The sequence below is a fragment of the Colius striatus genome, chromosome 15 (genome assembly GCF_028858725.1).
Source record: "Colius striatus isolate bColStr4 chromosome 15, bColStr4.1.hap1, whole genome shotgun sequence".
Taxonomy (NCBI): Eukaryota; Metazoa; Chordata; class Aves; order Coliiformes; family Coliidae; genus Colius; species Colius striatus.
This window is the reverse complement of record NC_084773.1, coordinates 254,805-281,751: the sequence shown is the minus strand read 5'-3', so window position 1 is coordinate 281,751 and position 26,947 is coordinate 254,805. Positions and strand designations below refer to the sequence as shown.

General features: G+C 44.7%; 1 protein-coding gene across 2 annotated transcripts; it reads left to right on the top strand.

The window, feature by feature from the left end:
* The first annotated feature begins 667 nt into the window (after window positions 1–667).
* Window positions 668–24,071, top strand: SHISA5 (shisa family member 5). Of its 2 annotated transcripts, XM_062008361.1 has the most exons (5): window positions 668–776; window positions 3,744–3,915; window positions 17,912–18,027; window positions 19,036–19,254; window positions 21,039–24,071. In XM_062008361.1, the coding sequence occupies exons 1-5, from the start codon at window positions 719–721 to the stop codon at window positions 21,116–21,118; spliced, it is 645 nt and encodes a 214-aa protein (XP_061864345.1). In that variant the 5' UTR covers window positions 668–718; the 3' UTR covers window positions 21,119–24,071. The 2 variants fall into 2 exon arrangements, with proteins under 2 accessions (XP_061864345.1, XP_061864347.1); XM_062008363.1 differs by lacking the exons at window positions 668–776; window positions 3,744–3,915 and adding an exon at window positions 5,066–5,119.
* Window positions 24,072–26,947: the final 2,876 nt, after the last annotated feature.

Here is a 26,947-nt window from a genome sequence, read left to right as displayed (position 1 = left end):
ACCAGGGCTCATAGAGACCTAGGCCCCGCCGCCCAAGGCTCAGCCCCGCTGTCGCCTGGATGCTGCTGGACAACTGCTCCCCGCCATGCCACCCTCCGCGCCCGCCCGCCGCTCCGGGCCCTGAGGCACCGTCCCGCCCCACCCCGCGCCCGCCCGCCCGCCTCTCCGGGCCCTGAGGCGCCGTCCCGTTCCGGCCCGCCCCGCGCCCGCCCGCCTCTCCGGGCCCTGAGGCACCGTCCCGCCCCGCGCCCGCCCGCCCGCCTCTCCGGGCCCTGAGGCGCCGTCCCGTTCCGTCCCGCCCCGCGCCCGCCCGCCTCTCCGGGCCCTGAGGCGCCGTCCCGTTCCGTCCCGCCCCGCGCCCGCCCGCCTCTCCGGGCCCTGAGGCGCCGTCCCGTCCCGCCCCGCGCCCGCCCGCCCGCCCGCCCGCCTCTCCGCCCGCCTCTCCGCCCGCCTCTCCGCCCGCCTCTCCGGGCCCTGAGGCACCGTCCCGCCCCGCCCCGCCCCGGGCCCGCCTCTCCGGGCCCTGAGGCACCGTCCCGCCCCGCGCCCGCCCGCCCGCCCGCCGCTCCGGGCCCTGAGGCGCCGTCCCGCCCCGTCCCGCCCCGTCCCGCCCCGCGCCCGCCCGCCGCTCCTCCCGCGGCCGCGCCCCAGGGGTGCCGGGTTCCGCCCAGCTCTCGCACGCTGCTCGCTAGTGCGGACGAGGAAGCGGCCGGTGCTGATGGCGGTGTGGCGTGCAGCCTTCGGCTTCGGCCTCCTCTGCCTGCTGCCGGCGGCCGGTGAGCGCGGGGCGGGGGGATGTGCCGCGAGCTCCGGGGGTCAGCCCTCAAGGGTAGTTGTCGGGCCCCACCTTCACTGTCCTTGGCGGCTCCTGCCGGCATCCTCAGGGGGCACAAGCGCCGGCCAGCGCGTCCTGCTGGTGCTGGGGAGAGAGGTTTTGGGGGGCCGCCGCCCCTCGCCCTAGCGCGGGCAGGAGAGCTCCACACCTGGGCAGCACTTTTGGTACGAATTTGGCTTACTGTGAAAAAGTTATGCCGAAAGTAAGGGTAGGTTTGAGTTGATACTCACCTGGGTCGTCAGACAGGCAGTAAGTGCCCTAGCAGTGACTGAATGGACGCACCAGTTGAGTACTGTCTGCTGGTAAGGGAAAGCTAGTGAGGGAGAAACCATGTCCCATAAACTGGCTCTGGGGTCACTCTTGGTGCATTCCATTTAAAGAAAAGTCTTAATGTTTTCACCCCAGCCAGACACAGTAAATTTAAGCCTTTTAGGGCAAAATAACGCAAGTATTTTGTTAAGTGATGATATTGCCTAAGCGGCATTGCTTGTACAAACTCATTTCATAATTGGGTTTGTATCTAGTTCTCAGGTGCTAAAGTTGATAAGTGGGGTGGTTTTTTTAGCAGCCTTTTCTGTAACTACCTTGTTGTGCCTAAAGGATGGAACTTGTGGTCATCCCTGACTGAGAAAAAGCAGACACGATCATTGGTGATCTCAGGTGAAGTCTGAGAAAAGGAGAAGTGTTCTCGCTATCGTATGCAACGTGTTGCTTTGTCAGGATTGAATTCTGTACAGATGTGTCCAGGAAAGGCAAATGTGATCTTTAGTGGACATGCAAAACACCGTTTAACTCTGTCAAAGTAGTAAAGGATCACAGATTATCTTAGGGCTAAGCTGAAGGATGGCTGGAAGGGTCAGAGTTTTAAGTACTTTGAATGGTGGGCACCAGAGAACGGCTTCTATATGCAAACTGGCCTTGAATAAATGGGGTTGGAAGTTTTCTTACTGGAATGTTTGAGGATTTTCACTGGGAATAGTTGAGCAGCCTTGTTCTTGAGGTAGAACTCAATCAGTTTGTTAAAGGGTTTTTGTAGCACTTGAGTGGGTGAAATAATCAGGCTGCTGTTTTTGCAGGATAGGATGCACCTTATAACAGGTGTAACAACACCCTTCAGTCTCCCTCAGCCTTAGCCCTCATGTGATTCGTTGGGTATATACTGCGCCTCTTCTGAAGTGATTCACATAATTAACCTGTCAGGAAACTAACTGGGGGAATCGAGCCCCGCAAGCCCCTAGTCGATCTACTGATCAGCCAATGGATTGAATAAGTCAAGGAAGGGTCTCATGGGTACCACAGCTGATGGAAGAAGAGAAAGGACCAAGTAGAGGAGCCCAATTTGTCTCTTGGTGTGCTCAGCCCTTGTTGGCTCAGCTCAGTGATCTGAGAGCTGGTCTAGAGCTTTGATTTCTGTTGCTGTTATGTTGTGCTGCAGTAGTGCATTGCAGTTGTGAGATGGAGCCGTTTTTTTGGTTGCCTTATTTTGTTTGTGATGTCTCAAGGTGGTTTGGAATCGGTTTAGTTACTTATCATTTCCTTATTAGTGATCCAGAAGGAGGGAGTTGTCAGATTGATGTTACCTGTCTGCAGAGGGAAAGGTTGGTGAACCAGGCAAGAACATGAGTGGAAGTACTGTGATATCAGTACAGAAGTTCCTTTTTGCTTGTTTTGAATGAACTCCCACATTTAACTCCTGAGAACTTATTTTTTGTGTTACCTTTTTAATTTTGGCTGAAATATCCAGGTATGTCTCAGTGCCAGAGAGTCAAGACTTGAGTTTTCAAATGGCAAAATCTGTTTAAATAATCTAGGAAATACTTATTCTTTTCATCTGAAGGAACCTAATGTGTTGCCTTTGTCCTTTCTTGTTTGCTTTCTCTGAACCCCTGAAGGAACATGAGCTTTTTGAGTCAAGTATAGTTTAGGAGCAAAGTATCAGGGGTGTGTCTTTTGAATGCAATAGGAGGGGAAATGAGGAATAGAAACTAACGGACTGCAGAATTTGTCATGCAAACTGTAGTCATGCTCTTTCTAAAGACTCTTGGGAAGCGTTGTCTGCTTAAGCTTTGAGAAGTGCTTTTATGTGACAGTTGGAAGCTTTTAATGTGCTGTTCTTACCATTGCAGTCACTGAGGTCATTGAGAGGGCAGAGAGAGAGAAAACAGCCAGCATGTTCAGGAATGTACCAGCCCAATGCAATGCTGAAAGCAGGAGGTGTCTGCCAAGAAATCCATCCTAGTGCAAGGACATCTCCGTTTCCTTGCCATTGTAGCTGCAGCAGTCAATGTTTGCAGTGGGAATGTGCTGCTTGACCATTTTTAATCCTGGGAATCTCTGTTTTATACCATGTCTGCTTTATGCCATGGATTAACAGGACTGTGATTTCCCATGAAGTAAACAAAGCAATAGGTAGAAACAACCAGGTGACATGAAAATCCAAATCTACAGTGAATGCAGTTGCATTGTGCCTTTTACATCAAGTCAAGTATCTAGGAAAGTTTAACTTTGTCTTCTAACCGATCTGAGGGCTTGTGTGGGATTTTCAACATATCTGACTGGTCATGTTGCTCTTTGGAGTCTTTACAGTAACTGGGTAGCAACTAGCAGGTGTAATGAAGGGAGTACCACCAGCAGAGCATCTCAGAAGTGCGCTTGCTTGCAGCTTGGTCCTTTATGAATGTGTGAACTGTTGGGAAGAGCTACTTGAGGAAGATGAGATGCTTTGTGTGCGAGGAGTAAGCATTTGCCTTTGCTGTACTCTTAAAGGAAAGAATTGATTTGTAAGACCTAACAAAAATACTTGAAGCATACTGGATGTTAACCAAGATGAACTGGTCAGTATGACAGAGAGACTTTGTATGATTATTTCTTTAGTTCCTAACTGTTGGGTTTTCACTTTCTCTTTCAGTATTGTCGGGCGAGTTTTGCCAGGCGTATGTTAATAGTTACGGCGTGTCACAACCTGCCCAGAACTGCCCCTTCTACTGCTGTGGAGACTGTACGCTTCGATACTGCTGCTATAATCCCTTGTCACGCTTGGATGAAGCACAACAACTTCAGTGTGATGAGTTTGATGGGAGGTATGAGGCAAACTATGTATACAATAGATTATAATCCAGTCATCAAACGACAAGAATGCACAGTTTAATGATTAAAAACTTACAGAGGGACCTTTCCACTCCCTATCTGGCTGTATTGGGGATCTATGTTAGTGCACATAGCTTACCTGGGAAATGGAAACGATGAGGTGCACAAATCTGTGTAAACTGTTGTGTGTTTTCTTGAGCATTGTCAAATATCTTATTTCTTTTTTCCTTTCAGGATGACAAAATATTCTTTCTTTCTTTAGTGCACATTACCTTTTGTGAGTGTTTGGAACTTAGCTGGGTACTTATTTAAGTCCCAAATCCCATTTTTGCTATGAATTCTCTTACCTTGCTTGAGTCAGGGGATCTGTAGTAAATTACCTGCAGGGTTTTTCAGACACTAATGATTGAAATTCTTGTGGTCTCAGGCAAGCAATGAAAAGTCTCAGCTTTTAAAACAATATTTATTCAGATGGTCTTCAGTGTGTAATCGGTACATGTCAATAGAATATGAAGACAGGAGTTCTCATTTGTGTGTTAGGAGCATGGAGCACTGAAACTCCGTGTTGGAATAGGTAAAGCAGCAGAGACAGGAGGAAGAGGTTAGACCATGATGATTGCTGTATGTGACAGTCGTTATTATGTTCCTGTGTGACCTAGGTGGTCCTGCTCTGGCAGGGAGGTTGGACTGGATGATCTTTCGAGGTCCCTTCCAGCCCTTGAGAGTCTGTGATGTTGTATGGGAGGTTGTCCTCTGAAGCCATTAACACGGTCTCTGTGCCCTTGGATACTGACAGATGAAATCCACGGTGATTCAACAAGTGAAGCAGCTTCTGAGCTATTTCCTTGCTTTCTAGCATCTTCTGCACATAGCTGTTATCAATATTTCTCGTTCTGTTTCAGTCTCGGGCAATCTCAATCCTTTGAGGTCCGTGCGTTATACAGGTGAGACTGCTGTAGGACGTTTCTGTGTCTCATCGCATGGAACGCGACGCACAGGCGGGGAACACCCGACGGGTCAGCGTAGGCTGTGTCAATTCCTACGGCCAGGGCTCGCGGGGCAGGAGCTCCGCCGCGCGGCCGGCGGGGGGCGCCTTGTGCCGGGGCGGGGCGGGGCGAGCGGCGTGACGTGCCGTGCGGGGCCGGGCCGGGCGGCGGGCGCGGGGCGAGCGGCGGCGGCGCGGGCGGCCAGCATGGGGTAAGCGGGGCGCGGGGCCGGGGCTCGGCCGGCAGAGCCGCCCCCGGCACGGGCACCGGCAGCGACCGGCAGCGTGTAAGCGGCATCTCGCACCCGCCGCCTGGGAAAGTGGTGGCGTGGCGGGAACGCGGAGCGGAGCCCTCGGGGCGTGTCGCCGGCACACACATCGTTCCGCGGGCTGGCGGCGGGAGGGGGATCGCCGGGCGCACCTCGCCGTAGCGCTGCCGTGCCAGGACGTCGCGGCGGAGAGGGGAAATGAGCGCCGTGGGTCCGCGATCTCTTCTTACCCAGTCGTCTGCCGCAGGGAAAGGCTGATGTGACGTGTTTCGGAGGAGGATGCCCGTTCTCTGCTAGGCTGATGGGGCTGGCTCGCCCATCTGCAAACGCGAGGTTCACGCCTGAGCCTCGTCTTGCATTTGACCTTCACTCTGGATGCGTTTTTAGCTGAAAGATAGAGAAAACCTTGTGCCTTTGGGGCTGCAGAGAGATTCTATCTGCTGGATTCATAAAGGTTAATATAAAGAATGGATTTTTTTTTCCAGACAAGAGTGTAGTCTTTAAAAAAAGCAAAACAGAACTCCCCAGCAGAACTGCTGAAGGGCCTGCGGTCCAGGAAGGTGCTTTGTAAATGACAGGAAACATTTAGGAAGCAGCAGCTAAGTTGCTTTAATTGTCATTGTTTTCAACTATGGAATGTCTAAAAAGAGTGAATCATTGGTGTCTCTCCTTGAGAAAATGGGTCACTGGTGACTTCTCTTTTTCCCTTCAATTACATTAGAGCTTTGAAAATTTAATGTCTTGTGGCAGGCCTAGACTTCACATTAAACCTACTTCCTGTTTGGGCAGTTTTAGTGAAAAGATGGTAGTTACTCATAGAAATACCACCCTTGAAAAGCCACCTGGATGTGACTCCAGAGGGAAAAAGCACATCCCAGAACTTCCCACAGTGAGTAATGACTTTGGGTGGCAGGTTTTTTTTAGGGTGTTTCAACATGAGTAATGAGTGAGAGTTTGTGACAGCAGTCAATGAGACACCAAGTAGGTGTCTGTTTCATGACAGACTTTGCACAGGCTTTTCTTTGGCATGTGTTGAGGTTTTTTGATTGATTTAGTTTGGTTGGTTGGGGATGGGTTTGACCCAAGCAGTAAGCTGCATTCCTTCTGGAAGAGTTGTGTCTGGTTTTGACGTGCAAGGTGAACTCCACCCTCTCGCTCTATGCTGATTTCTTTTAAAAGACAGGTTTTACATTGTTTCTTGATTACTATATTTATTTAGTCCTTTACTGTGTGAAGAGGAGGGCTGAAGTCAGTTGAGATATTTCTTTGTATTGCCAGCAAGATGAGCACAGTCATGACACTATATATATACATATAAAATACAACTCTATGTTATATATAACAGGAGGAGAGGCAACAATGCATAATTTCCTCTAGTGCCCTGCTCTTTCTCATGATTGACACTGCCCCTCAGAAGGAGGAGGTGATGGTTTCCTAGTCAGAAGGCATTTATTTCCTCATTCTTGCATCAGGCTTGTTTGTGGATCAACTTATCAGTCTTGCACATTGCTCAAATCCTATCTTTTTAAGATAATTTCACCTCTCTTGAGGGTTTGTCATAAACTGCGTCTGGACTTGCCAAAGGACTGAGTGATCTGTGTTTATTCTGAAGCCCTTTGTAGAAGTGCAAACAAAGCATGAATTTTCAGTAGCTTTTTAATTAGTATACTTTAATGTTACTATCTTTCAGTGTTTAACTGTCAAGTACTGTTGGGACGGGTGCAAGGCACTTTGGGCAGCTCAACTAAGTGTAGTTCACAGTGCAAACAGTTCATATTCTGTAATCTTCCTTTACACTTTTAATGACAATAAACTGCATTCCTTTGGAGTGTCTTAATAGTGTACTCCCAAGTACCTGAAAGCATTTTGCTTCCCAGAGACCTGCATTTGCAGGCAAATATGAGCATTTTAGGAAAAGTATAAAAGTCAATGTTAACTCGGATTCAGGCTCTGTCCATTATCAATGCATCCTCAGAGGTCATTCAGAGCTTTTAGGTCAGAGCATAGGCATAAGTTTCATACCACTAAACTTGTTATGTTTGCCAACACTTTTCTTTATGTGCAAGATGACCATGTGCAATTTCTACACTTTCTGCTGCTAGTGAATGCACTGTGGCAAGGATTTGGAGCTGGAAGGCGTTTCACTGTTTTTCCCTGCTTTAATTGGCTTACTGAGTTTTCTTTCTCCTGCTTTACCCTGGTTTCAAAGATGGCTTGTGAATAGTAAGTTTGATTTAGTTGGTTTTCCCCTTTTGTTCTGTAGCAATAGTGTTATTGTTTTAAGAAACTATGGGAAAAGCAGAGCACCGGAACATCAGTGGTTGTAATTTGCGTTAGTGACTTTGTTATTTAGCCTTGGTATGCCAATTTTCCCATAGAGATCCTTTCTGGAAAAGGAAGTTAGATGACTCATATCTACAGTTCAGCTAATTGTGGAGTACTTGAGTGTTTAAGGAGGTGGAGCAATTCAGAACATCTGTATCTGAGATACAGAAGATAATAATGTAGTTGGGGCAGCTGCTCTCAGTCTTTGGAAACAAAACTCCAAACTGACTTTGTACACAGTTAATAGGACTTTGTTTCTGAATGAATTTCTGCCTTGAAGTTGGTGCAGATTGTGTAAAATATACATTAAGGCCTGAGAAAAGGCTGTTCATCCTTAGGCGATGAGAAATGGGAAACAAGTCTTCCTGGGAGGCCACAGCTAGCAGAGACAGCACAGTCGTGTTAGCCTGGGAGTGCTGTCATTTGGGTTTTGTCATGGGCTGGTCACTGTGCTGTCTTATGGCTTCATTCTCCTCTCATGAAATGGAGAAAGTCCTTGCTATTCTGCCTGCTTTTGAAGTGCAGGGTCTGCATTAGTCTGCTACATGCCAAAAGTGGCAAACCCAGTAAATTTCTAACTGTACCAGTTGGGATTATCCTGATTTTCTGACTCAGTGTAGATGTTAAGCATATGTTTTCTCCATAGACAAAGTAAAAGACCAAACCTGTGATACTGAACTATAGCCCCTTTCTCCTCCCCTATCACTACCAGGGCCTTCAGTTTACACTTCACTGTATGTTTGGATGGTCCAGCATCTGTAATAGGCTGACAATGATAACAAAATAAATTAAAAAGATTATTCACTGGGAAAAGAAATTCTAGACATGTAAGCAGTCCCTATTTAATGAGCAAATGATTTATTTTCCAGTGCTGGTCCTTCATGTGATCCCTAGTAAAGTGTGCAGAGCCCATTCTGTGAGGCATCCAGACACAAGCTAATCTCACAGAGGAATGTAAACTTTTTGTATGGAAACAATTGATTCTTGGATTTGGGGCTATTTAAAAAATTGTTCTGTGCTTTCTACTAGCCTGAAAAGTAAATAGAAGCTTGCACAATTTGTAGGTGTAACTTGCATTGTGTTCACAGCAAAGAAGCTACTTAAAGCTGACAAAGCAGTTGTGAGCTGTGAGATCTCAGCTGTCTGCTTCAGGCACTGGTTTTAATGCTCCTGCAGGTTCATTTCCTCTGAAACCAAGAGGGAAGGAGAGATTGAGAATGCTGTCCCAGCTCAAGAGGCAGATGTGCTTGGTTTGGTTAGTGTGCCCTTCTAACTACAGAAGGTTCTTCCCCATTAAAAGAAAAAGTCACCCTGGCCTAAACATGCAAAGACACAGTATGATTAATAATTTGGATTATATTCAGGAGTCAGTTTTTCTGTGGCTGTGTACTTCACATTATGGGGGTAGAGTGTTTCCTCTTCTAACTCTGCAGGCTTCATTGTGCCTCTACACAGTGTAACTCAGAACTTTTAACAAACATGTTGACTCTGGAGAGAGCTTGTCAAAGCAACAGGGTAACCCTCAGAGAAGGGTCCCAAAGCCCAAGAAACAGAGAGTCCTTGAGAACATAGTTGATAGACCATGATTATTATTTTGTAGGATCGCTTTGGAAAACTCTGGTGACCAGAGGTGGGTGTTCACAACAGACACAGAGGAGTCCTGTAAACTTTGTCTGAATAAAGGGACAGTCTACTGGGGCATTCCTCTGTGGGGTCTCTTGACTCTTTTTATCCCAACTTCTCAGCCACCCGCGACCCTTCTCTTTTCCCCATTGCCTGAGGTACTCGGAGGGTATAGACTTCCTGAGCTGCCTATTACATGTGTGCTCTAATATGTCTCCCCCCTCATATCATACATCTCATAAATTCCAACTTTATACATCTTAACTTCTCTGCCCTGGGCAGCATAAAGCTCTTGAGCATATGTATTAAACAAAACCTGACTTCAAGAACAGGCAAAGTTCAAAAGCTCCACTTTGCTGATGTTTCATATCATCTGGCCCCAAATGTTGGAATAGGTCTTCAAACCAGTCTGCCACTTCCCAGCCTTGTGTGATTCTGCAAAGCACAAATGAAGCCTGCTAAACCACCTGACTGGAAAGCCCAAATGAGGCATGCTAAGCCACCTCTCTGCAAACCTCAGCTGAGGCCTGCTAAGCTACCCTGTTCAACTCTTTATTTGTAAAGACACCCTTATCCATTTTCCTATCAGATCTAAGATTGAGCATGTGGGTTCCAGAGCTAGCTACAACCTGGCCATTTCATGTAGTTCCATGTAATAAGCATGGCCTGAGGTGTAGCCAGATGTGTTTGTGGTGGATTGTGTTGTAGATGCGTTGTGAGAGGAAGGAGAATGTCCTTAAATTTTCTAGCCTTTTAAAACTGCAGTTGTGGGATCTCCTGTGAAATGAATCAATTAGTTTAATATCAGGAAATTGGCAATTGTGCAAAGATGGGTCCTTTGACAAAGCCTGGCTTTATTAAAAGCATTTGATACATTCATGTTTTTAATGTGATATTCTTTTCTCTGCATGCCAGCACGATTTCTGGCTCTCAATTCCACCGAGAGGTAAACTTAAAAACCCCTAATTTTTTTTAGATTGTGTAAGGAACCAATCATCAGAGTCACTTTTGTGACCTTCTTAATGAAAGTCTTGTTAGGGATGAATGCCATTTAAAAGTGGTGGTTGGCCAGATGTGACCTCTGCTGCAGAGGTCTGTTCTTACTTGTGCAGTGTTAGATTTTCCTTGATGAGTAATATTTCTCCCCGAGAGAGAGGCAGGCAACATGTCAGTTCATAGTAGTATAGGATGATTAATTTGCTTCATTCGAACTTCACTCCTGCCTGAACACATATGTCATCACATATATAAATACTGGTAAAGAGCAAGGTCTGTTTCATGTAAGAGTTAGGTTATATGGTAAGCAAGGCTGGTGGGTCTAATGTAGTCTAAACTTCCTTTGATTGCAGTTTCAGTGTCTTTGCCTGAAAAAAATCTTTTTTTTAAATCTCATTTTATTTAAAACTTCAGCTCTTTAGCCAAGTTCATGTCTAATTAGTTGCCTAAATCTGCTTTCTAGAACTAGTGCAATACTGGCTGGTGCAAATTCATAGCATTGCAGTTGTTTATATGTGGAAAATCTTCTGTGGGACTTATTTTTTTCAGTGAAACTTGTTCTGTTAATTCAGTTAACAGTTTCAGAAAATTCCCTCCCGTTGCTTTTATGTTGGCCCAAGTTTTAACTAGGTTGAAGGGTAACATCCTGGATGGTTGGACTAGGATTCTAATGGAAGGATGGGAACTGACTCGCTTTGCCTCAAGCATCTGTGCCTGTAACTAGTCTACATTCTCTTTTTACCACTAAAGGAGCATTTTACATTTGTTGATAGCCTATAGAAGCAAATGCCTTATATTGTCTTTTAAGGACAGCTTTTATCCTGTAGGTCCAGTGGACTGCCTGAAATTGTTTTGTGACCTGCCAGAAGCTGCAGTGTTAATTCCTGCACTGTAGATGACAGGCCTCAGTCCCTCTGAATGCAGCTCTGACTTTCCCCCTTGTTACCTGCCTATTTTTAGTGTACCAATTACCTATAGTGGTTGTTCTCAACTGTGTCCAAAGTGTACAATAATAGATTTCCTGGGAAACCTCCCTGTGGAATCGTGGGTTTAGTATGCATCACAAAGGGATCTATGTAAATAACTTGATTTAGTACAAGCACACAGTTCATAGCCCAAGAAGAGATGCTTGTGTACATCTTCCATAATAACCTGTTGGATTTGGTGTCCGAGTGAAAACCACAAGCTCCAGGAAGTTCCCTCCCTGCCACTTCATGTAATCTGTTTAAGAATTTGTTGTGCTAAATCTGTTACGTGTTACTTGAAAAAATTGAGATGTGTCTTTAAAACAAGCAGTAGTTAGCTTTACTTCCAGGTAGGTCTTTGTGTATGAAGTGAGTCTATCATTTTGAGCACATCAGCTTCCTATTGGAACAACCAGGAGAAAGACCCATTCAGTACACATTTAGTGAACTTTTTCCTTGAAAGACTCTTACATACTCTCTATTACACTTTTGCAATCGCAGAGCTACTTGGCTTACTGTGGTGCTATTGATGTTGCTCTGGTGTTGATTCTCATGCCAGAGCTGACTTGGCTGATGTCAAGTGTTGCAGGGCTGTGCTCGGCTACTGGCTGAAGGATGTAGCTCAGGGTTGTTTAGGTTGCAGGTAAGCAGAGGTGTCCCAGGGATTGCTTCGAGGAGCTCCTGATGTGAACTTTCCTCTGTTTGAGGATACCTAGAAAGCGCTGTGGCAAGTCCAGATGAGCTGTAGTGGTTTGCAGTGGCGTTTAATCTACGTCCATGCTAGAGTGGTTTAGCAGATAACAATTACTTGAGCTGATGCCTCACTGATGGCTCAGCTAGAATGAGATGAAACCCATTTTCTTCACATTTAAGGGTGTGTATGTGGGCAGGACCCTAGGAGGGACACGCAAGTACTAACAGAGTTTGTGTGGGTCTCTCAGACAAATGTGTATGTCACAGTTCTAGTTCAGGCTACGTTACATTGCAGAGCTCATTAAATGACTTAGTGGTTACTCAAAGCTGCTAGTCTGATGAAACTATCAAGACTTCATGGCTTTGAAACCTCACTATTCAGTCAGAGTCTTCAGCTGCCAGTTGCCTACCAGGGCAATGAGTGGACCTTTTTTTACTAGGTGCTTATTTCATCATGTAGAGATCTCATTTCTGGGACGTGGCCCCTGTGGAAAATGGCTGGAGCAGGCCAGGGCTGGCACCAGCAATTACTGTGGCTGCACCCAGAGTATGAGCCTTAACTCTAGGGTGTATATTCTGTTTGCATGTGCTGAAGCTCCTGTGTCCCAAAACCCAGCCCTGCTAAAATAGGCTGGTCAGTTATCAAGCACTGCAGTCAAGTTAATGTTTTCCTTGGGAATGCAGACCTTGCAGGAGTTTGCTTTCTGTGTAAGTGTCTTGCTCAAGTCTCCAGCAAAGTGGTTCTTATGTTTTGAGTCTTCATGCTAAAATATTAACTTGAGGAAGTGTGTTGTTTGTAAAGTTGTAAAAACCTAATCCCTTGGGATGACTCTTGGGAAGTCACATTGCTTTTTCTTTAAAGTTTATGCTTTATTTCCCTGCTGAGCTTTAGAGGCAGTATGTGACAACGTATGGCTCTGACTAAAATGATGGGGTTCAGAAAGCACCTCAGTCTGGGGACTTGCTTGGACATGCCCCATACCTCAGTGAGGACAAGCCTGGACATTCACCATTCTGTCACATTTCTGGGAACCGTATCCTTTCCTGGAGTAGGAAAGAATGATATGTGTGTACTCAGTCTTTTAGAGTTTAAGGAATGGCTTAAATTACCTTCTGAAGTGTGTCCAAAGCACCCTGTGTTACAGCCATAACTCAGTGTTTGTAGATGCTTGTTTTTAAAAGCAGCCACGCGCTTGAGAAAGACCTGCCAACGTGTTTCTTGTAGCACGGAACAAATCTTGGCATCCATTGAAACATGAAATAATAGTCTGCTTGCCCTGTGTTTTCAGAACTGAGTGGTCTCATTGTGCATTTGGATTTTTTTTCTTTTTAAAAGGCAGAATTTGCAGTGTGCCTCGTTGTTATGAGTGTGTAGATATGCAGAAGCTTTCTTTAGAGCAGAGCTTACAAAAGTGTTGCCCACTTCAGTGACTCAAACTATTAAGGAGGTTTAAAGATATGTTACTGGAATTGAAACTTGCATATTTTAAAAGGCTTTAAATACACTTAAAGCCTTTTACCTCCTGACAGTGTTTTAAGATTGAAATCTCCAATGTGAACAACTGCCTTGAGAATTAACTTCTTCAAACAGTGCTGTTTAGATCCTGGCTTTGATTGTCACCTTTTAATATGCCCGTTGCATCTCATGCAATACCAAAAGGGATAAACCAGGCACTAATCCCATAACTCGTTTAGGTGGGCTGATACATGTTTTGAATAGTTAGAAAACTTGAAAGGTAAGGTGAGCCTGTGAGGGATGCTTGTTACATGTGCTATTTTGTACTTTCCAAAGGTAGAGATGAGGGGTACAAGTGGAGCAAGGCAAAGAGAGGGGATGGTAAGAAAGGGCTGGGAGGCGACTCTTCATATTCACTTTCCTGTGGACTTCATAAGAAGTTGTAATTTATCATTGATGCAGTAAAACTGCTGTCAGGTTTGGCTTCTCACTCAGTTTTGTTTTGTATTAAAGTATTGGTGAGAGTGAGCTTTATGTGAAGAGGAAATGGCAGTGAATGAGCTCAAGCTGTTTCTAACAGCACGTGCTTTAGAGACTAGCATATATAATGTGGAGTCTGGAAACCCCTGTTCAACCTGTGACACTCAGCGTGTTCTGATCTGATAGTGTGGCCACCCTGACTTCTGCACTCTGACGTTTGTTTGCAGGATGCAGAGGGCAAGGTGTGCCTTTGGTTTAGTTGTGTTTGATTTTTTTGTTGGTTTGTTTTTGGTTAACCGTTCAGTGGAAGAAGCTACAGTCCCTCTTGTCTGTTCTTTTTCATTTGACTATAACACTAACAGTTGGTAATTAAATTATCATTTAGTGTGGCTGTTTCTTTGTTCTGTGTGACTTACACACCTAGTCCTGCTCTGGCAGTGGGGGTTGGACTGGGTGAGCTTTCAAGGTCCCTTCCAACCCTTAAGATTCTGTGATTCTGTGTGATTTTTCAGGACCCTTTTGGGGAGATTCAAGTGAAGGCAATCAAATGAAGCAATCATTTTATTTAATAAAGGAGCATAGGCTTTTCTGGAGTTAGCACACTGCAAGAGAGTCTCTATACAGTATCTGGAATACCTGATCTCCTGAAACTTAGATAGCTCACTTGAGTCAAGGATGCTGAGCACCATTCTGGCCTCACTTGAGTAACACTTTGTATTACTGGTAGCCTTCCTGGGCTTTTATCAGTAGTTTTACTAGTGGGATATTAGTGCATCTTTAGGAAGAAAGCAGTGCCAAGGTGCATTAGGGCAGTAAAAAGACAGACATTATTACAGTAAGGTAGTGTCTGACCATTCAGATATTCAAAAACCAGTATTGCTAGTTTAGATTATCAATAGAAATTGTTAGAAAAGAATACTTTTGAAGAGCTTAGCCATTGAAAGGAGTGTTGGTAACAGCAAGTTGACAGCACGCACTATTTTCTGTGTCATGCTACCTTTTGCTCTTTCAAAACATTAGTCTGCAGGAGGTCAAGCACTGGCAGGAGAATTCTGCTTCTACTGTGAAGCAGATGATAAAAATGTCTACAGTGATCCAGCTGTGTACACGCCTTAGAAAACTCTGGGAAGAGCTACCTCCTGTCTGTTGTCTCACCAGACTGTTTCTGAAGACGTGTGATTTTGGTCTGTAGTAATCACACAGTATTTCAGTGAGTAGGTCTTTTTCAGCGTGTTTACACAGAGAACCACACTCCAGAGTATGTACATCTGACACACCTGTACTTCAAAGATGTGTCTCCACTTAGCTCTTTCAAAGATGTGTGCAAAATGTGTCGTGCCGTGGTCGTGTGGTTGCAGCAGAGACACAGACGAGTGATGAAAATGCAGAGGGTGTCTCTAACAGCTCGGTGAAAATATGGATGTGGTGGATTTTTTTTCCCTGAGCTTTGCTTTTCTTGCTTTCATTATTAGAGATAATAAATAGGCAGTGAGGTATGTGCTTCAGTGAGTGCAAAGCTTTATTCCCAATAAGCAAATGGAGCCCATGCTTCAAACTGACCAATGCTTATCTGTTGGTTGTCAGCTTGCTGCAGATGGGCTTGTGCCGTTTTCACTCTTGTCGTTTCAGCACTGAATTTGATTGTGAACATCAAGGGCTCCCTGCTAGCTTCCTGCTAGTTTATTCATGATGAGTAGACATTTCTGCACTTCTTAGACTTGTTTGGGTTTTGCCCAGCCTTCCTAAAGTTTAAAGAGGTTCATTGTCTGTAGAAGTGAAGAATTCTAGTTGTCTTTGTTAGACCTAATCTGTTTCCTTGACATGAGAATTTCTTTCCTTGGCATAGTTAATGATCACAACCAGTTTTTTCCTTTTACTGGGGAAAAAGCCCGAGGGAGAATCTGGCAGACTCTTTTCCTTTGCTAATACTGCTTGGTAATAACTGTGTGTAATGGAAACTTCCTTAGTGAGAGAGCTTTCTCGGGGTTGATGCAGAGGTGGGAATGAGAGCAGGGGAAATGCTGTTGTCTCTCCACAAGCAGCAGGAATTGTAGTTAGCACCTGGCATCCTGTGTCCATCCTGCTGGTCCTTGTGAATATTGCAATCAAGATGGTCAAGTCTGACGTATGAATGCATTGTGCACGCTGCTCTTTCTTCTCCAGTGTATATATATGGATTTATGGAATGAGTACCTAGTAAAACCCTGTGTAATTAATCCATTTGTGCACACACAGCTTGTGCTTTCAAACTGACTTGGTGTATGTTTGCTGCTGGTCTCAGCCTCTGTTCCAGGATGTGGTATCACGGTGCATGGTTCATTCCATTTTTATCTTCCTTTTTATAGCAGGCTTGAAAGAATTGGGACTTTTGGATGGAGAATTGCTGGCTATGAGATAACTGCTGAAGTGAAAACTGCTGCTTGTGAGGATGGAGGGAGCCCTGGAAAGCGGCAGGGTTAGGAATGCATTTGCATGTTGGAGTCAGCGTATGAAAACCTTCTGTAAAAGGGCAAATAAACAAAGCATGCATGCATCTTTACATTTGGCAGCTGTGTTGCAATCATCTATTTGCTTTCCTGGCAGTCATTCTGATGTTGCTTCTGGGACTTGAGGCTGCAGCAGTTTCTGTTTCCTGTTTTACATGCAAATGCTTGGGCACAGTGACTGTAGGCAGGCCACAGTTATTAGAGTTAGTACTTGAGGAGTAAACCTATTGGGTTCTAGTTATTACTTCACAAAAGCAGTTGCACAGGTTAGGTACAGTTAGGTAAAACTATTGCTCAGATACTTGAAGATTTGACCCAAGTTTTTTTCTTCTAGTTGTTGCAAAACAGAATAAAGTTGATGGGACCTCTCTTAGGGGTGAGAAAAGGCATTTCAGATTGAACCTGGTTTATTTGTCAATGGTTACATTCAATGCCCAGCTTATTGAGAGTTGAGTTTCTCTAGAAGGCTGAGGCAGAGTCTTCAGACTTTGAGCTAGGGATAGAGCACTTGGAATTTTCTCATGTCAGTGATTTATCTTTCCAACATCATCAGTACTCAAAAACAACTCTCACATCTGATGGCTGTTTGGTAGGCAGGTGAAAATTGCTGAAAGTTCTGGAAATGTGTAATTTTGTTTAAAGCTATTAAGAGGAAGCTGAGCAGGTAAAACACCTGGAAAGTTCTGTAGCCAAAATCTTGACAAATAAGCAAACCCAGGATGGATATAAAGCCAGTTCTCTACTCGTTATTTTTAGAGCTTGTTGTTCACTAAAACTGGCTTCCTGCAATTGTTCCCAAAGCTGATGAGTAGCACATTTTATAAGAAATAAAAATGCTGGAGACTTTGGCTTTGAAGGGGAAAAAGGGCCTTATTGATTTCAGGCTGTAGGAAACAAATGGTGCGAATTAACGCTAGGAAGGGAATTGTCATTGGACACTTAATGCTTTGCAGAGTTACATTTTCTTCCCTGTGTGGTAAACAGAACTTAGAAGCAGTTGCCTCTGGAAGCCTTATATCTGCCTTCATTGTTTGATATTCATTAGAGTTTAAAGGTGGTTTAATCTTTGGCCTTTACACACTAGGTTTGGGTGCTTCTGTCTCGCACAATGCAGCGTAATGGACTTGTTGGCACGGTAAAGGTGGCAGAATTTCAGGTCGCTCACACCATGTGAAACGTGGCTTCTGAAACAACTGCTTCCAATACCAGGGAACCTGCAAAGAGTCTGCAGTGTGGAGAGGTCTGCTCAGTACCAAGGTTGTCCCAAGAATGGGCCTTGGGAGGTCTTACAAGTGTACAAAGAACTTGCTGTCACCAGTGTGTTTAGAGCAGTCGAGTGATGGTTGGAAACTTAAGTCATCGGGCTACTGATCTTGAACCCTTATTGATGTAACATTTTGGAATGCATAAAGGGACACAGCATGGCACTAAAATAACAAGAATCTCAGACTGACACATGTGGGACCAAAGACTCCCACTGGGTCCTCTTCATGTGCAGGGGGCGTGCTCCTTCGTAGGGGTTGGTCAGCCTCCGCTCCTTCGTCGGCCCCGACCTTGCGTTTGGCAGTTGTTTCTTACTCAGATGTGTGCACTAGGAAGAGCATCACGTTGGAGGAAGAGCAATGTGTTGGCTGCACAAAGGTTAGGCTCGAGAGTAACAAATCCCTGTGATGAAAGACTCTTACAGCTTCTGGTGGTGTCTCTGTTGCAGTTTTGGAACCCTTATTGCGATTGGAGTGACTGTGTGCGCAGTGATTATCGTGACGATTGTGCTGTGCCTCACCTGCTCCTGTTGCTGTTTGTATAAAGCCTGTCGAAGGCCACGCCGTAAGTACCTCGAGATTTATTTCCTTTTCATATCTTTGAACAAGATTTCCTTCCCACTCCCCCTGCCTTGTGTTCCTCCAAGTGATGAAAATCATCCTGCCTTACCTCTCTGCTACAGAAGCTGCAATAACCAAACATTAAAAAGAAGCCTTTGAGCTGTTTCAGAATGTGAAGTTAGAGATATATTTTGGAACACTTTGTAAGCATTCAGAAGCTCTCTTTCCTCACCCTGCCAATGTGTGATTTGGGAGGGAGGGGTTGGTTTTCTTTTTGTTTACATAAGGAAGAGATAGGATGAAGTTTTTAATTACTTTCCCAGTCTATTAAAAATACACCAGAAAAATCCCCTAAAGGCTCAGGATTGCTACAGGGCAATCTTGAACAGAGCCTGGGATTATAGCACTAGAGGAAGAAGATCTCAAAGCCAAATCAGTGGATTAGCAAGTGTAATACTCCCTTATTCCAATAAAAGATATGAACCGATGATCCAACAGCAGGTCCTGCAAAAACTGATGACTCAGTGTATTTGCCTTTTTGACTGTTGTTTAGAGAAAGACATACACATGGATGAATTGTTGTGCAGGCAACATACAAAAGGAAACTCATGGTGGGCAGCTCCTTACCTAACAAAGGAGATCTCTATCACTCTAATCCTTAAAAGCAAATAACATCTGAAAATGAGCAGTTTTTTCCAGTCTCATACCAAATGTTTGCAGGGGTGAGTGCCTGGTTTCTCAGGAGTCCAAGTACAAAATCCTTTGCTCTTTGTTGTTGGGAAAGGAGATGAGTTGGCTGCTGTCCCAGCGTGTGAGGGCTCTCGTTGCCCTGAGCTCCACGGCGGATAGTGAGACACACATTTCTACATGTTTTGGGGAACTTCAAAACCAGAATGATCCAGATTTTTTAAGTGATCTTGAGAGAATATTTTTTGAGATGACTGTTGTTGGCTGCCCCAGGTGATCTCCTGGAACCACCAGCACTAACCATGTTCCTTCTCTTTGCCTGTAGCTGTTGTGGCTACCACTACAGCCACCACCGTGGTTCACGCACCATACCCGCAGCAGCCGGCAGTTCCACCCGGCTACCCAGCCGCCCCCTACCAGGGCTATCAGCCTATGCCCGTCCAGCCACAGCCAGGGATGCCAGTAGCACCCTACCCTGCTCAGTATCCCCCTCCTTACCCCACGCAGCCATCAGGACCCCCAGCTTATCATGAAACCATGGCAGGTAAGGCAGCGCTGAGTGTTTTTTCATCTCTTAAATAGACAGAGAGACAGTTGCTTTGGAGCCAGTCTTGTTTAAATTATTTCCCCTGACCATATTAATGTGAATGAAAACAAATGATGTAAGACTCGGGTAGCAGTGGATGCTGGGATTGACTCTTGACATTTCCCCATCACCATTCCTATGTTAAGCATTGCAGGAGGAGATGTAGCTGGAGTTATATTGGCAGTTTGGTGTGTTGGACTGTCAGTGGATGCAGTAGAATGTTTTACTAATTCAACTGGCATCTCATATTAAAATCAAAGTAACATGTGTAGTAGTTGGGTGTTTCTACATGCCCTTTCTAATCTAATATCTGCTAGGTGTTTCAGTATAGACACAGATGGCATTTTCTAGTACTTAGTCACTTGTCTTCTCAAGACAAGTTTGGTGATGACCAGCAGTTAGAATTACTGGAATATTTATTTTCTTCTGCTTTCATTCTTTCACATCATTTTTTAATGCAGCTTTTTTACTACTGCTATTACTCACTCCTCTTAAAAACCACACCGTTCTTCCAAGTAACAAAGAAAGTACAGTCCTGAATAGTAGATAATGCCTGTAAGATGTAACTCATTTCATGACAGCTTAGATATAAAATGTCTGCTCATAGTCTTAAGTATTTGTAAACTCTATTGTCAACTAGAAATTGCACATTAGCTATATTCAAACCAGCCCTGCATGTAGAAGCACTCACTTGGCAGACCTGTTGGCTTCATTTTCCTGTTGTAAACTCTGAAGAAGCTGTGGGCTGTATGAGATTACCTCAGAGTACTTTGGCTTCATCTTTACTATGTGAGGGAGTCAATAAACTAGTTGTTTTGCTTCTCCTACGGTCTGGTTTCTCAAACTGTTGTTGGCTTGTTAGTTCTTACTTTATTTTTTTCCTGGGAGGATCTCGAAGCAGTTTGGAAGGCCTCGAAGTGAGAGCTCTTCATTTCTGTTGTCTGCTAACCAAGAGAGAGTCTCTTCATTGTTTCCCGTGCAAGGGAGACAATACCTGCTCCTTCACCCAGGAGCCTAACTCACTCACTTCCCAAGATTAGCAAAAGATAACCACATTTGAACATTCCAGAGATCTGCTCAGTTGCTGGGTTATTTGAACCAACTTGTGCTGTTTGACAGACCTGAAAGTGAAGATGCCGCTTGAGAGCAACTTGTTGCAGCATCCTCGAAGATATTCTTATCTTCTGAGTGAGAATACATGTAGTATATGAGTCAGACTCTTTGGTGTGCTAGCTAGTGGTGAGATACTTTCTTTCCCTGTATTTTTTAATTAACACTTAGCAGGAAAGCATTTTTCCTGAAGGAACCTTAAGATGCTTTCTCTAGTCCTTTTCCTTCTGGTCTGTGGTTTATTTTCACTTCTTGACTTTGTGTCTGGTATATCCCGTTGTCTGTGCATCTCTGACTTCCAGTGTCTCTCTTTTTGGGCTAGATCTGTTCCTTGTTTTTAGACTATATTCCCCCCTGAAGGCTAACCAAGTGCTTGTGGCTGCTACAATACACATGTACACTTAAACGTCAAAAAAACCACCCCAAACCACAAGAACAGAGAGTTTTGTGATCTTAGTTGTGAAATGCAGGTGCTTTAAGTGTCCACACAAACTGCTCTCAAGTCCAGTTAAGATGCTAGTGTAGCTGAGCCTCTTAACTGTGTGCTCAAAGCAGAAGTTGCCATCATAGATGTGGAATTTAGAATGTACCTTTTAAAAAACGGTTGTTTTTCTTGTGTTTTGTTTTTGCAGCTGGTGCTGGAGCACCTTATCCAATCAGCCAGCCCCCTTACAACCCTGCCTATATGGATCCTCAGAAGCCTACCTATTGAAAAGATCTACTATGCTTCTGCATACGAAACTTTCTGAAGTATGATTTGTGCTGTTTACACCATGCAACTGTCGTATATTTTTCTGGAAGACAGCAATCCTTTGTCTAAATCAAGTGAAAGTTAATTCAGTAGCTGTGTTTTCTAATGCTTGGAGCACATGGAAGGAGTATTTTTCTTGCAGAAGTCGTTCATTTATACCTCAAGCAAATACAAATGTTGTTGTAGATACATGAGGAAAGCGTGGAGATGGAGTACTTGAGAAATAAGAACCACAATAACACTCACTGTGCGGTGACTGTGAGAGGAATGGTCTAACGAGAGCATTATCGAGCACCCAGAGCTGTAGCAATCGTTTCAACAGTATCAAAGCATAAAATCTTCAGCTAGCTGGTCTGTGTTATGTACTTTCTGCCTGTTTGGAAGCTACTACTGTTGGGTAAGCTACAGTGTAAAACATTTCATTTGCCATTCAAATGGGAGTTTTCCTTTTTGAAACACATTTGCCTTCAGTAACGGGTGGCAAACCACCTTTAGTTGTCTCTGGACTAGGTTCCCTGCTCCCTGATAAGCAGCATGAGTTGATCATTTCCTTGCTTTCTTTTGCAGTTTTAAGGCTTAAAAACCTTGCCTTTGCTGGATGTTTTCCTAGGCCATTTTCTTTCATAGCTAGAAAAATCACACTGTTTTCCACTCATAGAACAAACAGATCAAAACCTGAAAGCCTGAGAAGTCCTCATAAACGTTCCTGGACAAATTTTTGTTGTCCAAGTGTTACTGGACAAGCTCACTGCAACTGTGTGTTGTTGATGAGTTTGGAAGAAAGAGTAACACCATAATCATACGATAGGCAGAAGTAGCTTCTAGTGTTCAGTCCTGCCCCAACTTATGAGGAGGATTTATTCTAAGGGAGAGATGGAGTGTCAGAAATAGACTGGGGTTCTTAAATGCTTAGAATTTCACACTGTCTGTCCCTAGTGGGACCTGCAGATGTCAGGAGCCCAGTAACCTTTATGGACTCAGTCTGTGTTTCAATAGTAATATGCAGGAGGGGAAAGAAATCCCAGTCACACAGTAGAGATTAAACCTTTTGTCTTCAGCATTCCCATAAAGCTGAGCAGAGAACCAGAAGTCAGGGAATGGAGAGTGCTGGGATTTGGTCACAGCCATGCAGTGTATGTTCAGAAAGGTAGTGCTCACAGTCACCAGATGTCTTGGACAGCCTCATGACTTTTACCAGTGTTTGTGAGGCTCTGGCTCTGTACAACTTGCATTGCTCAAATGAACCGTGGGGGTTTCTTTTCAGTCTCTGCAGTTCTGTCCTTGCATCGAAGTACATTGTTTTTATTCCTCAGTAGAGCTAGCTCATCTGTTGTATGTACCACAGTGATGTAAGTGGAACATAGCTCACACACTGATTTTTAGGTTCTGCAGTTGGGATATATTACTGTTGGACAAATGTTGATGGTGGCTTTGTTTTACCTCATGTGATGGATGGGAACTGCTGCTGACAAAGGCAGCCTTATCTTTCTTTCTGATTCTTTTGAATCTCTGGATTATTCTAGTTCTTTTTTTCAAGAAAGTCTTCAGGGCATCTCAGAAGAAACTTGTAGCAAGTTTTTAGCATTGAGATTCGTGACAACCTGTGCTCCTCTCTTACAGCTCTGTAAAAGTATTAAAGTTAACAGCATGAAGTGGTGCCAGGAGGCACTCACAGAGCATGCACACACTGTGTCTGTCTGTTCCTTCTCCTGCCTTGTCAGCTGAGCAATGCTTCCTTGCACTGTGAGAGCAACCAAAAATGGACCATGTCTCCTGGATGGAGGATGTAATGTTACTTTAGACATCTGGAGTTGTCATGTGTGGAAGAGCACTGAATAACTACAGAAACAATTCCCTTGCTATAGATTCTACCCTGTGTAGAGAGCAGAGACTATTCCAGGACCTTTGTTAGCCAGCTGCCTGGATGAGGTCTGGCCAGTGAGCACAGCTGCAGTGCAGCCCTGAGTGCAGGTACAGGCTGGTGGTGGGTTGTTACTCTGTTCTGCCCTCCGAGGGGACACAGCCTACGGCTCATGGCGGTGTTACTGAGGTTATATTTTGGTTATGAAAGGAAAACCTGCCCTTCCAGATGAAGTTAGCTCAGTCATCTGCCATCAGCCCCGAGGAAAAGATGTGGGAAAGTCAAGTGGCAACTGTAACAGAGGTCCCCAGAGCTGAAGTTTTGGTGTAGGTATTGTAAAGACCAAATGAATTGCCCTCAGCACCCCTGTGTGTGGAGCGGTGGCAGAGGAGGGACTGGGTTAGGGAGCCTGCAAATATACACCTTTCCTTCAGTGGCTGTATGGTAGTGACATACAAGTGAAGAGGTGAATCATAAAGACACAAAGAACCACTGTAGCAGTAGTAGTGCTGCTGCTTCTTCTGTTACAAAACTAGTTGAAAGAAAACGGTCCACTTCATCCCTGCAGTGCTCAGTCGGATCTTTTCTTGTTGTTAGTGTGTTGGTCACCATTAACAGTGAGGTGCAGGACCAAACTTTGTGGAGTTGTTGCCTTGCAACCCATGGGAATTTGTTGTCATACAAAGAGAATGGGATGGAGCAATCCATCCATCCCCTCTGAGTTTAAGCACTGATGCTGTGTCAGTTCAAAGAGTTCTTGCCTTCGCCTCACACTAGTTCTGCAGAGTGCTGTGGGGGAGGGGCAGTGCAGTTACAGTTTTAAATGGTGAAAGAATGAATGCGTTTTAAAAAGTCTGTAAGTGCCTTTGTTTCAGGAACGTTCTGTGGGATCGATACAGCAGGACAGTCTGTACCGAACCTCCGAGGTAACCTCTGTTGACTTTCTGACCTTCTGTAACCTGGCTTTATATGTTTGTGGTAGATTAAGCTCAGTATTCAAACCAAATGGCATAAACTCTATGCACCTTTCTAATAAATGCAGTGTTTGAAATATTTCCTATCCATTTTGTTTTCTTAGCCTCAGTTTGTGCTGTTACATTTTCCTCCCTGGTGTTTGACAGCTGAAGTTACCAAGTGTACTTTAAGTCTCTTTGTATAACATCACTTTGGGTAGTGGAGACTGGAGCTTCATCAAAATTACAGGTGACAACATGAAGAAAGGACAAGATGAGCTCCTGAGTGATAACTCTGACAGTATGCTTCAAAGCTTCTCTGAAAGGATGGCTTCTAAGGCCTCGTGTAGCCTAAGGAGTAGACTAAATGCATGCAGTTCAAATGCATTAGCTAAGAAATCCCAAGACATTTGAAAAGCCTCATGTAGACAAAACAGTGGGCTCCAAAGGAGTCCATCCTTTGATCAAAGTGTAATGTTTTCCCCATGTGTATTTCGGCATGTGTTGAGTATCATCTCTCATCTATCAACTTGACTAATTCAGAGCCTGGTTCTCTCTGCTCTGTGTGAAAATGTTTTTGCTGCTGTTTCTGGGTACTTAACTTCTGGGGCATAAAAAAGCTTTGGAAAGGTTCTATTCATGGCCCTGACATGTTGGGTTTTCATTCAAAAATACATTGAGCAGGTCAAGAATGCATTTGATGAGACACCAGAGTGGTACTGAGTGGGTTGCTTGTGTTCAGTGTATAATCATCATTACCTTGAGTTGCCAGCTAAGGCTCCAATGTATGATTTAAAAGAAGGGGGCAAAAAACCCCAAGACACCACCCAACTGGTTCTGAAGGAGCTGTTTGTGCTGGAATAATCAGGTAGTTTTGTAATGTTCCCTCTTGAGGTGAAGTTTCAGCTGCAGGCTGACAGTTTGCTGGTGAAATGCAGATCACTTCCAGTTCCATTTCACATTTTCTCAGCGGATTTTCTACTGATTAACTGGAGACAGTGGGGAAAAAATACATGCTCCTACAGACCTAAACCTAGACATGTGATTGGAGTTTGGGCTAGAAATGACACCAGGAAGTTGCAGAGTCATCCCTGATGGTTTGGTTGCCACTGCTTTTGAGTCCCTCTGTTTTTCTTTTCCCGTGACTGTTTATCAGGTGCATGTGTGCAACACAGCTGCATCTGAGACGTGACATGCAGAGAAGCCTCCTGTTCAGAGGAAAGCTGTGTGCCTTCCTTTCCCTCCCTGCACAGGGCTGACAGACAGGAGCTAGTGTTTTGTTTCAAACCTGCACATTTCCTTCAACGTGCAGGTAGGGTTTCAAAGGTACCTTCACCCTCTCAAATTGCAGCAGAATGTTGTGTTAGGGGAGCAAAGCACGAGAAAGCTGAGAGCCTGGGGTTAGGTGAGGAATGCTGCTGCTTATGCTTTTGTAGCATTTAATCAGAAGTTTATGGTAGTATCAGTTTTTCCAGAGCAAAACCTTGCACGCATCTTAAAACCCATGGCAGGGTTCATGGAGGAGCTGGACACTCACAGGGAAAAACTTCATCAGTTATGGCCAAACAAGCAACCTTTGTTTCTCTTCAGCTATGGAAACTCCCTATCATATCTAGGCATGCATGAGAACTTGTCAGGGCTGCTTTAGCCAGTGGTTTTGGGCCTGTTTTTCCCCTTCATGTCCTTGTTAGTATAGCCTGCATCACAGCAACCTGGTCAGCTTTACAGCTTTTAAATAAGCTGTATAGGAGGGGAAAAAAACCCTGAGTTAAACCTGTCAGAGTTGAGAGAAGGCTGAAGAAAATGGTTTTGCCCTTGCAGGAGCTCTGGAATCCATATGGGTGGAGTAGTCTCCTCTGCTCCATCTTTTTACAGCAGCCTCCACTAAGGGTGAGTTAGCCACGTTGTTAAAGGGTGGTCTTCTCTTGTAAAGTGACTTCTGCAGGTTTGAGACACAACATACTTGTGTCACTAGTGGATAGCAGGAGGCTGTCCCTGGCAGGGGGAGGCAGGGACCCTCCCTGCTTCCCCAGGCCTCAGCAGCACTGCTGTTTCACTTTCTGTTTCACTAGGGTGAAGAACAGTTCCAGATATGCCCAAATTAACCTCTGATATGCCATTTTCCTTACAGCAGTCAAAACAACTTTCCCATCGCTTGCTGGACTCTCCATTCTAACCCATTTTGCTCCTGCAGTTGTTTTGGTGGTTCACTCTCCGGTGTTACCTGGTGCTGGGAGCAGGTAGGATTTGCTTTCCAGACTGCTGGATGGGGTCAGTGCTGTGTTCACTGCTGTGCTGTGAAGGGGGTCTTGAGGAAAGCAAATTGTCCAGCTATGGACAAAACACCAACACACAATATGAGTAACACCCAGATTCAAAGGCTCCTGTTCTGTGTTACCTCTGTTACAGGACTCTGCAGCGACCTGGTTGGAATGCAGTAGCCAATATGGAAATAAACGAGCTGCTTGCTGTAGATTTTCAGAGGCAGGTTACCTGTTGAGCAGCTGTCAGAGCACTGTTTCACTTGTGAGCTTGAGGACTAAAACCTGTGAGCTGCACGTACCTGCAGCAGGGGCGTGGTGCTCAACATGATGCTGTTTGCAGTTGCACTTGGTACTGGATGTGTTGGCCCTCACCCTAGGAAGTATTTTGGTAAACTTCTGCCCCAGTGAGTTTGTGGGTACTTCATAAAGCTCACAGACCACCTTTCCTTGTCAATCTGCTCAATCATAGTTGATGGTATCTAGTTTTTATCAACTGACACTGTAAGTTGCTGTTCCATCCACAGCAGCTCCCAGCAGGTCTTTACCCAGGCAGGTAAGAACTGCTGCATCCCACCTGAATTCACATAACCATAGTTAATAATCTTGGCTGTAATGTAAAAACATGCCTCAGTGGTTACAGTGACTTCTGGTGTTCTAGCACAGGCTGAACTTTCTTAAGCAGTAGTTCACACTAGTGGGATGAGTGAATAAA

Bases quoted from the DNA above. Each gene is read 5' to 3' on its own strand.
- SHISA5 (XM_062008361.1), top strand. From the start codon at position 719: ATGGCGGTGTGGCGTGCAGCCTTCGGCTTCGGCCTCCTCTGCCTGCTG. The intron at 777-3,743 runs GTGAGCGCGGGG...TTTCTCTTTCAG, and splicing joins CTGCCTGCTGCCGGCGGCCG to TATTGTCGGGCGAGTTTTGC. The intron at 18,028-19,035 runs GTAAGTACCTCG...CTTTGCCTGTAG, and splicing joins AGCCTGTCGAAGGCCACGCC to CTGTTGTGGCTACCACTACA.